This window comes from Sesamum indicum, linkage group LG9, assembly GCF_000512975.1.
Source record: "Sesamum indicum cultivar Zhongzhi No. 13 linkage group LG9, S_indicum_v1.0, whole genome shotgun sequence".
Taxonomy (NCBI): Eukaryota; Viridiplantae; Streptophyta; class Magnoliopsida; order Lamiales; family Pedaliaceae; genus Sesamum; species Sesamum indicum.
Genome location: NC_026153.1, coordinates 7,028,554 through 7,038,413, shown reverse-complemented (window position 1 = coordinate 7,038,413; position 9,860 = coordinate 7,028,554). Strand labels below are relative to the sequence as shown.

At 38.6% G+C, this 9,860-nt stretch overlaps 3 protein-coding genes across 4 annotated transcripts in view; 2 read left to right on the top strand and 1 right to left on the bottom strand.

Moving 5' to 3' along the window:
* Window positions 1-3,443, top strand: part of LOC105170960 (indole-3-acetaldehyde oxidase) — an 8,973-nt gene extending 5,530 nt beyond the window's left edge. The window contains 5 exon segments of the mRNA XM_011091930.2: window positions 1-883; window positions 1,229-1,321; window positions 1,675-1,773; window positions 1,991-2,180; window positions 2,925-3,443. The exon segment at window positions 1-883 is cut by the window's left edge and continues 9 nt beyond it. Coding sequence (XP_011090232.1) covers window positions 1-883; window positions 1,229-1,321; window positions 1,675-1,773; window positions 1,991-2,180; window positions 2,925-3,148 — 1,489 coding nt within the window. The 3' untranslated portion in view covers window positions 3,149-3,443.
* Window positions 4,340-7,981, top strand: LOC105170959 (beta-glucosidase BoGH3B-like). The gene is made up of 9 exons (XM_011091929.2): window positions 4,340-4,643; window positions 4,795-4,999; window positions 5,260-5,350; window positions 5,445-5,590; window positions 5,775-6,018; window positions 6,120-6,224; window positions 6,311-6,493; window positions 6,588-6,792; window positions 7,125-7,981. Exons 1-9 carry the CDS (start codon window positions 4,409-4,411, stop codon window positions 7,610-7,612), a joined length of 1,902 nt encoding a protein of 633 aa, XP_011090231.1. The 5' UTR covers window positions 4,340-4,408; the 3' UTR covers window positions 7,613-7,981.
* Window positions 8,114-9,832, bottom strand: LOC105170958 (single-stranded DNA-binding protein, mitochondrial). Of its 2 annotated transcripts, none has more exons than XM_011091926.2 (2): window positions 9,675-9,832; window positions 8,114-9,032 (listed from the first exon to the last, which is right to left on the bottom strand). In XM_011091926.2, exon 2 carries the CDS (start codon window positions 8,972-8,974, stop codon window positions 8,321-8,323), a length of 654 nt encoding a protein of 217 aa, XP_011090228.1. In that variant the 5' UTR covers window positions 8,975-9,032; window positions 9,675-9,832; the 3' UTR covers window positions 8,114-8,320. The 2 variants fall into 2 exon arrangements, with proteins under 2 accessions (XP_011090228.1, XP_011090230.1); XM_011091928.2 differs by having other exon boundaries at window positions 9,644-9,822.

The window sequence follows — 9,860 nt, the reverse complement described above, 5'->3', positions numbered from 1 at the left end:
TGCAGGAGGAAGACACCCTATGAAGATAACGTACAGTGTCGGATTCAAATCTAACGGGAAGATCACAGCATTACACCTTGACATACTAATCAATGCAGGAATTAGTGAAGATGTGAGCCCCTTTATGCCACATGGCATAGTCACTGCACTTAAAAAGTATAACTGGGGAGCTCTATCTTTTGACATAAAACTATGCAAGACGAACCATTCGAGCAAATCAGCAATGCGGGCCCCAGGGGATGTACAGGGATCATTTATTGCTGAAGCAATACTAGAGCGTGTTGCTTCTGTGCTGTCCATGGAAGTGGATTCAGTCAGGAATATTAACTTTCATACATATGAAAGCCTAAAATTGTTCTATACTGATGCTACTGGAGACTTGACAGAGTATACTTTGCCATCTATTTGGGATAAGGTAGCTCGATCATCGGGCTATATGCAAAATATTGCAAACATAGAACAATTCAACAGCTCTAGTATATGGCGTAAACAGGGTGTATCTCGAGTACCAATTGTGTATCAAGTGTCCCTAGGTCAAATCCCGGCAAAAGTAAGTATCCTTTGGGATGGATCTATTGTTGTAGAAGTTGGAGGTATAGAGATGGGCCAGGGACTTTGGACTAAGGTAAAACAAGCAACGGCCTATGCTCTCAGTTTAATTCAATGTGATGGAACTGAAGACTTGGTGGAAAAAGTACGAGTTATACAGTCAGACACCTTGAGCTTAGTACAAGGAGGCATTACTTCTGGGAGCACTTCATCTGAATCAAGTTGTGCTGCTGTTAGACAATGCTGCAATATTTTGGTTGAAAGACTCACCTCTCTTAAGAAAAGCTTGCAGGAAAAAGTGGGTTCAGTGAAATGGAACGATCTGATTCTACAGGTTTGTGATTTGTGTATATAAATTCTCTTCCAAACTTTATTTCATCCAAATTAAACGAAATTTTCTAGTTTTAGTCCATGGGGCTCTGCTGGATTGACTTATTAAGTTTTGAGTATGGAATAGCAGCAAAGATAACGTTGTTGGTATCTTCCTCTTTTACATCAACATTAAACTTCACGAACTGGTGCTTGTCCAGATAAAAGTAAATGTATTTTACTCATTTTCAATTTTTTATAAGAAGTTTCAGTAAATTATGTCAATGAGTTGTTTTCCTTTGGAAATTTTTGCTTTGTATTGTTCTTACATATTTTAATTTGCACCGCATGCTTTGATTTCTGAATGCAGGCACATAGCCATTCTATAAACTTAGCAGCAAATTCTTACTTTGTGCCTGAGGGTTCTACATCGTACCTGAACTATGGTGCTGTAGTAAGTCAGGTAAAGTTTTCTGGTTGAGTTGTTTAAATTATCTCTTGTAAACAATGCAAGCAGCGCTACATGAGGGTTTGGCAGGGACCTTTGACACAGAAGCTGTCTCAAAGAATATGATAATAATAAAATGATCTCAATCTGTTCTGTTCTTGAATTTAGTCACCAGCATCAGGAACTTCCTATTACCATATAGAATTCTTTGATTATATTCTATATGGAATTTGTCAATTTGAGAGCTACTTATAGTGTTTTGCTGTTTATAATCTCACAGTAGTAAGAAGCATAATGCTCCCTAGATGTATTATAGAGGTAGTTCCTATGAAATCACACCAGTAGTCTTTGAATCCTTTTCTTTGCAGGTTGAAATAAATGTCCTGACAGGTGAAACAACAATACTGAGAACTGATATGATCTATGATTGCGGGCAGAGCATGAACCCTGCTGTAGATTTGGGACAGGTATATATATCAAAATCCTATTACTTGTTTTCACTTGTATCAATTAGGAAAATCAGATTTATTTACAGCAGTCATATTGCTTAAAATGACCGAGTTTTTCTTGCCTACTTGTGACTTTCGGTACATCTTGTCACTGCCTTTTGGCCATTATATAGTGAATGCCATATGATTAAGTTTACTGGCTCGTTAAATTGATCTAATGTTCTGCCTTTTACAGATTGAGGGTGCTTTTGTCCAAGGCCTTGGATTTTTCATGATTGAAGAATACTTAGCTAATGAAGATGGATTGATTATTACGGACAGCACATGGACATACAAGATCCCAACTCTTGACACTATACCTAAACAATTTAATGTTGAGGTGCTAAACAGCGGATACCACCAAAATCGTATACTCTCCTCTAAGGGTATGTTGCTTGCTCTATAAATATACTGTTAAAAAAATACTGTTTAAAGTGTGATTTGCCTGCGGATCTTTTTTGCACGAGATATGTGTGGTAAATGTTTGAGCATAGAAGGTATGTTCCAAAAGCAGAAAAAGATTTAACAGTTTGTCCCCAAACTTATCTTGATTTGTTCCTCTCTGAGATGCTGACTTCCAAGTAGTACACTGGTAGAATGTAAAAAAAGAAATTTTTTGCAAGATGAGGTGAAAAATGCAGCAGATGTATAGTTTGATGAACACTGCGTGGAAAAATATGTGACGGATTAAGCATTGTATTCAATTGAGAGATCCTAAAATTATCTAGACAAGATGGGATCAGAACTTGGTTCATGTTCAAAGATTTCCTCTTCCTACTGAATTTATGATGTAAACCTAGTGAAATAGCATGCAACGAGCACAAATTTTGATGTTGTTCCATGAGAAACCATGTAAGAAGAGGAAGGATTCTTGTGCTCATAGTATGTCCCCATAAAACACCTGTCCATTAAACAAAGAGCTAGAGCCTTTAAACGTCCAGGAACAGGAAATACTCTTGTAGAAATTTTGTTAAATATTATCTTGTCATGCCACAATCTCATATTATGGTATCACATCTATACAGTGAGCATGGTTATGCTTTCTCTGCTCCCCCTTCTCTCTCCCACAATTACTCTCACACTCTAACTCAACATTTTTTCTAACTGAAAAATCTGATACTCTTGTCCAGCTTGCGGTGAACCTCCTTTGCTTATGGCAGTATCCGTTTACTGCGCTACACGAGCTGCCATTAGTGAGGCCAGAAAACAGCTCAAGTCTTGGGGAGCGGTTGAAGGGACCGATCCCACATTTCTACTGGACGTTCCTGCTACTCCACCTGTAGTTAAGCAACTCTGTGGCCTAACTGCTGTGGAGATGTACTTAAACAGCCTGCTCTCTCATTCAGGAAGCTAAGTTGATAGTTTTACACTTTTAACATGAACCTTGATAGATTACACCAATGTTTTAGTCCTGCTTCTCATGTACACAACAGTTACAAAGTTCATGCTGTCGAAATCTTGAAATGTGAACGTTGTTGTAATAATGGTTTCTATCTTTTCATGGCGAGTGAGTGCTGCGTCCACTTAGCTACACATTCCACTTTCAGGAGTTGTATGATCAAACATGTCACTGAAACAGTGTCACCACTCCTACTACTGTGTAAGAAATCAAAAGATTATGAATTCTTGAAAAAGATTTACTTATTAGTTGAATTTTGTCAATGTACACGATCCATTTTTATATATCTGATTAATCACTTTCAGGGGATCTGTTTTAGCATTCATATGATATTTTATTCATTCACCGTCCTTAAATATCATATGTGCAACGCATGTTATGTTTTTCCGACAAAAAATCAACTAAAAAATGATCATATATGAAAAATGAAAATTTCACAAAGTTGAGATAGTAAGTTTAACAAAAAAAAAAAATAAGATGGTAAAGTGTAAAAAGAGTTTTCGTTTGAATGGAAAAATATAATTTACATAAAGGGTAAATTGTAATTTGCTACCCGAATTATACTCATTTTTACACTTTGCCATCTCATTTTTTTTTGTCAACTTACTACCTCAACTTTACGGATTTACACTTTGTGATATATGAACGTTTTTCAATCGATTTTTCTACTAAAAAAACTTCACATGCATTTATGGGTAAAATATCACATGTGCAGTGCATTTCTAACAAAAACTCGAACAGAAAATGCTTATATATAGCAAGATGCAAATTTCACAAAGTTGAGATAGCAAATAGACAAAAAAAAAAAAAAAGTTTAGATGACAAAGTATAAAAATAGGTATAGTCCAAAACGCAAAATATAATTTACCGTTACATAAATACCACAAAAGCAACATACTGATAAGAATATTTTGGTCAAATAAAAAAATGAAAGAATCCTCCGAGCCTATGCATAATTTTATCATAGTACAGATATAGAGTATATAGATCTATATATATTACCACACACACACACACATATCAGACTGTAGCTAGCTCTCACTGTTGTGATTAAGGTTTTCGTATCTTCCTCCTGAAACTGGTTATGATGGATACATGTTAACGTTTTGTTCTTCAGAAGCATTAGAATTTTCATGCACATGCAGATGCTGAGTAGACAAAAATGACATTTTTTGCTGTCTTAAATTATGCAGAGATAGTGGGGACTGCAGAAAAATGGGGAAGTATTCAGTGGCCTTAACGATGAGTTTTCTGGTGCTGTGCTTGTGGTTGCTGGCAGCTGCTGCTACAGAAGCCGAGGGGTACCCGAAATACAAAGACCCCAAACAGCCACTGAATGTGAGAATCAAAGACTTGATGAGGAGAATGAGCCTTGAAGAAAAGATTGGGCAGATGACACAAATTGAGAGGACGCTTGCCTCTCCACGCATCGTCAAGAAGTATTTCGTTGGTATATCCATAATACTTCACAACCCCTTTTTCCTGTTTTATGCTCAAATGAAGTATTTTTGTTTCAAGAAACAATTAAAAACTCATCGGTGCAAGTTGGGTTTATAGCATTTGAATGTGATCCTCTAAGAAAAGCTTTTGAAAATGGGCAGGGAGTGTAATAAGTGCAGGGGGGAGTCCTCCACCTCCTAAGGCTTCTGCTGAGGATTGGGTGAATATGGTGAATGATCTTCAAAAGGGTGCGCTTTCGACCCGCCTTGGAATCCCAATGATTTATGGGATTGATGCTATTCACGGCCACAGCTTTGTCTACAAGGCCACTGTTTTTCCTCACAATGTTGGACTTGGAGTCACCAGGCAAGTATAACACTCCACTGCTAACTGCTAAGAATTATGTTCTTCTCTTAGTTAAACAAATCTTATTTCTTGTTATTTTATTAAAGATATCTTGTGTGAATCTTTCCATTACAAAAATGGGTGCCGCAGATCACTCTTGATTCAAGCTGATTCATATTTGAACTTTGGCTTTCTTTTGAAATCAAGCCTCTTGTATCATTCACTTTCACCAATCAAATAGAATTTCTAGACCGTTATTTATGGACCAAAATGGTGAACAGAGATCCAGTCCTTGTGAAACGAATAGGAGCTGCTACGGCACTTGAAGTTAGAGCCACAGGAATTCCATACACTTTTGCACCCAGCATTTCTGTAAGCAAAAAATGAGCAACTTAATTTCAAAGTCCTCTCAAATTGGTGTTTGAATAGTTTGTGTATATACAATCTGATCTGTTCAGTTGTATAGGTATGCAGGGATCCAAGATGGGGTCGTTGTTATGAAAGCTTTAGTGAAGATCATAAGATTGTTCGAGCAATGACTGACATCATACCTGGTTTACAGGGAGACATCCCGTCTCATCTCCAAAAGGGTGTTCCCTTTGTTGCTGGAAAGTATGAATAACTAAAATATTCTTATCTTCTCCACTTTTACATCTTAAGTCCTGCAACCTGTGATGCATTTCTTAGCACCTACCATTCAATGTGCAACGTTTGTTTCTTAATGTTCCATAATCATTTAACCTGTTCGTGATCATCCATATTCCATGCACCTAATAGATTGATTTATATTGTCAAGGAAAAAAGTTGCAGCTTGTGCTAAGCACTTCGTGGGTGATGGTGGTACGGTCAATGGTATTGATGAAAACAACACCTTGATCGACTTTCATGGGCTGCTTAGCATCCACATGTCCCCGTATTTTGATTCAATCATAAAGGGTGTCTCCACAGTTATGATAGCATATTCGAGCTTGAACGGCAAGAAGATGCATGCCAACCATGAACTTATTACGAGTTTCCTTAAGAACAAGCTTAAGTTCAGGGTAAGCTATAAACGATCTTTCTCAGATTTTTTCCCAAGCCAGACAAGCCAAATGAAGAGAATGTCTTATGTCTACCTTCCGATTCTGGATGTCCGTTTCAGGGTTTTGTCATATCAGATTGGAAGGGCATCGACAGGATAACAGATCCACCCCATGCAAACTACTCTTATTCAGTTCAAGCTGGAGTTCTTGCAGGAATAGACATGGTAATGAAGGAAATTTCATATATCAGAAAAGTCTGTGTTAATGGTCATTCTACCTAATATAGATACAGTTGGTTTGATGATCCTAGGTTATGCTCCCAGAAAATTTTACTGAATTCATCGAGCATCTGACTTCCCAAGTGAAGAAAAATATTATCCCGATGAGCAGGATAGACGATGCAGTCCGGAGGATATTAAGAGTCAAGTTTGTTATGGGTCTCTTTGAGAACCCTTTGGCTGATCTTAGCCTGGCAAATCAACTAGGCAGCCAGGTCATTTTTGTCTAGTAAATTACTGTAAACTTCTATACCAGCTATTCTTTTCTTCCCTCTTCTGCTTCAACTAAAATGGTTACTCTTTGGACAGGAACATAGGGAATTGGCAAGGGAAGCAGTGAGGAAATCCCTTGTGCTTCTGAAGAATGGTAAAAGTGCTAATCAGCCATTGCTTCCCTTCCCCAAGAAAGTTGGAAAACTGCTAGTTGCAGGGACTCATGCTGATAATCTTGGATACCAATGTGGAGGCTGGACAGTGGAGTGGCAGGGTGTTCATGGCAATGACCGCATAGTTGGTATGTTTATGATACCCTATGGAACTTTCATAAATTCTCAACAAGTTGAAAGGGTTGTATTTTTTCTTGAAAGGCCTGTGACAAAAGGAACTCCCTGAAGTCTGTGCATAATGAAACCCTCTTAAAATTTGAAAATCACATTCACATCGCGTATAGTCATGTTTCAGGTTAGAAGTTCCCCTCACATCCGTTCTTAAAGGGTAAATCTATTATGTAAAACATAACTGTGAGGAGAGTGTAATTATTTTTTTTTTATCTTGAACAAAACGATTAGAGAACCGAGATGTGGCAAACGGAATATTGACTCAGGCTCTGATTTCGGAACTTGGCAGGAACTACGATCTTAGAGGGTATAAGAAAGACTGTTCATCCTTCTACCCATGTTGTCCATATGGAAAATCCTGATACAAACCTTCTCAGGTTACACAAGTTCTCTTGTGCCATTGTTGTTGTGGGAGAGGTTCCATATGCTGAGATGTATGGTGACAGCAAGAATCTGAGAATCATCGAACCTGGGCCACGCACTATTAAGAACGTCTGTGGGATTGTTAGATGTGTTGTTATTGTCATTTCTGGGCGCCCAGTTGTAATCGAGCCTCATCTTGCAGAAATAGATGCACTCGTGGCTGCATGGCTTCCGGGGACAGAAGGCCAAGGTGTAGCTGATGTTCTATTTGGTCAACAAGGGTTTACTGGTAAACTTGGAAGAACTTGGTTTAGATCAGTGGACCAGCTTCCCATGAACATTGGCGACCCCCATTATGATCCTCTATTTCCATTTGGATTTGGGCTGACAACTAAACCTAGGCAGGAGAACTGAGAAGTTTAGTTCGGAGTTTTTTGAAGCTCTCTAGCTCTTCCACTACTCATACTATGTGCTTTAGATACAATCGTTTTATGGAGCTTACGTCAGCAAATGCAGATTTTGTATAGTTTAATAAAAGGTATCCGCATCTTCAGAAAATACTGTCTGAGAGCTTTTGACTAAGGCACTTGCTAACATTTGGTAGTTTGATTGGGTTGCTGTAAGGTGCAAAACGTGGAGAATGTATCAATTCCAGTCGTTTTACAAGAAGTAAAACATCGATCCACATTTAGTTAACATCTGTTTTGACAGCAGCAATTGACCTGTAACTCTAGGAAACGTATCTCTGGAGATACACTGAAAAAGTGCGTCTCATCCCTAAATTTGGATAGCCCAAAAGGAAGAGATTGACCTATTGCTTCTCTCATGTATGCTACCTTGCTCCTTAGTCGTCACCGGGCAGGATTTTCACTCAGTTCAAAATGGATAAAAATTCAGCACAATTTTCACAAGTTATGCAAAAGAGATGTCTTCTCCATAGAAGAAAATTGGACTAATGCCATGTTTGTAAGTATGGAGTCATGAAAGCCAATAAAAATGGCGCAAAATCCCAAGTCTACCCACCAGTTCATGGCCAACAACATACTTAACGGCTGCCATATCTTCAACCTAAAACAATGTGAGAACATAATTACAAGAGCTAAACCATGTAAACAAATCACCTTAGTAATAACCAACACGAGCAATATCAGCTTTTGTTAACTGCTCAGCTTCATTTCCGTTTCCTAGAAGCAAAAGCCTGCCATTTTGGCGTACGGCAACCTCTCGTATTCGCCGAATAAGGCCAGTTATGGGATCATTGAAGATTTTGGTCTCCAGATTCCCTTCGACATACAAGATGGAACCAGGGACAAGATTCTTCATGGCAAGTTGCCCCAACCTCTCCGGATAAACTGATACCCTATGCCACTGCACAGCACAGCGATTTGCATAATCCCTGGGCTCTTCATTATCCAAGGGCCTCCTGTTGTTTCGTATGCCTCCGGTTCCGAGTGATAGCAGAGTAACCGTCTTCCCACTCCTCAGTCTCTTCTGTATTGGAGCCTGCCCGACCTGCCCCACCAAAATTGCTTTGTAAATGCCCAGGTCCAATCCATTTTCAAGTGGTCGCTCCCTATTTGCCGGCTGCTGTCTTGAAGAAGAAGAATCTGCGGGAAGACGGCCTAATTCTGACTCAGAATCAGAGCTCGACTCAGTTTCTGCAGAAGAAAGACTTTTGGTGCAAAAAGCAATAGAAGATGGCTTTGGTACCACAGAATTTGCTCTATATCTTGAAAGAACCACACCGGACAATTTTCTCGATAAAAAGGATGCCATTGATGATTGATTTACTAAAGAGACTTCAAAACCTAGGAGAGGTTTGCCTGGCCAGATGCTGCACATTTTGAGAGTACAATAAGAAAAGATAACAACGAGATGACTTAGTTTTCTGTCCTGAAGTAGGCTATAATATGTCCATGCACCGAAAACATTCATCGCTGATAGCATAATAGCATAATGAATTCCCAACCAATTATCAGGCAAATCATTCATTCATAAGAATACAAGAGCACAATTCTATAACATAGCTGTATAGCGCATTAATTATTCTTAGTTTAACAACTCAACGCGGAATCTCTTCTAATCTAGAAATGATTCCCCCAACTAGTAAATATCTAGAATCAATTCTTTCAAAATTCTTCCGCATTTGAATTGGTTTTGCATCCAAATCAATCGTACCCTCTCGTGGCAGACTATTCAAACCAACCAATCCTACTGATAAGCCACAAATTAGCATTAGCTAATTCCACTCTCAAACCTTTTATCCTCCTTCAGAACGATTACAATTCTTGGTCATTGCTTTTTCATTTTACTTTCAATGGAGTTCATTGAAGTGTTTCTTTTTCATGAGCATCAATAACATCAGCTAAGAAGCCAATATTTCAATCTAATCTAGGCACAAGGCTTTTAGAGATTTTAATGAATATGAGAAGGGGATTCAGTTACCTAAATATTTGTGGAGGAGTGAGTTACGAACCTTTCAGCTAAGACACCGTTTTCTTGGTGAGAAGAGCAGTCGTTGTCGTCGGCGCCGCCTGGAGTGGTTGCCGTCAATCAGTGGGGGAAGAGTTAGCAGACAAGGTGAAGCTCCACATTAGGCTTCTTATGACATGGGGATTTAACAGAAACCCTAAAATATATTTGTATTATGTATGGGATGGGT

Coding starts and splice junctions, on each gene's coding strand:
- LOC105170959 (XM_011091929.2), top strand. CDS start 4,409: ATGGGGAAGTATTCAGTGGCCTTAACGATGAGTTTTCTGGTGCTGTGC. Junction 5,000..5,259: donor GTTGGACTTGGAGTCACCAG/GCAAGTATAACA, acceptor AATGGTGAACAG/AGATCCAGTCCTTGTGAAAC. Junction 6,793..7,124: donor TGGCAATGACCGCATAGTTG/GTATGTTTATGA, acceptor GGAACTTGGCAG/GAACTACGATCTTAGAGGGT.
- LOC105170958 (XM_011091926.2), bottom strand. CDS start 8,974: ATGGCATCCTTTTTATCGAGAAAATTGTCCGGTGTGGTTCTTTCAAGA.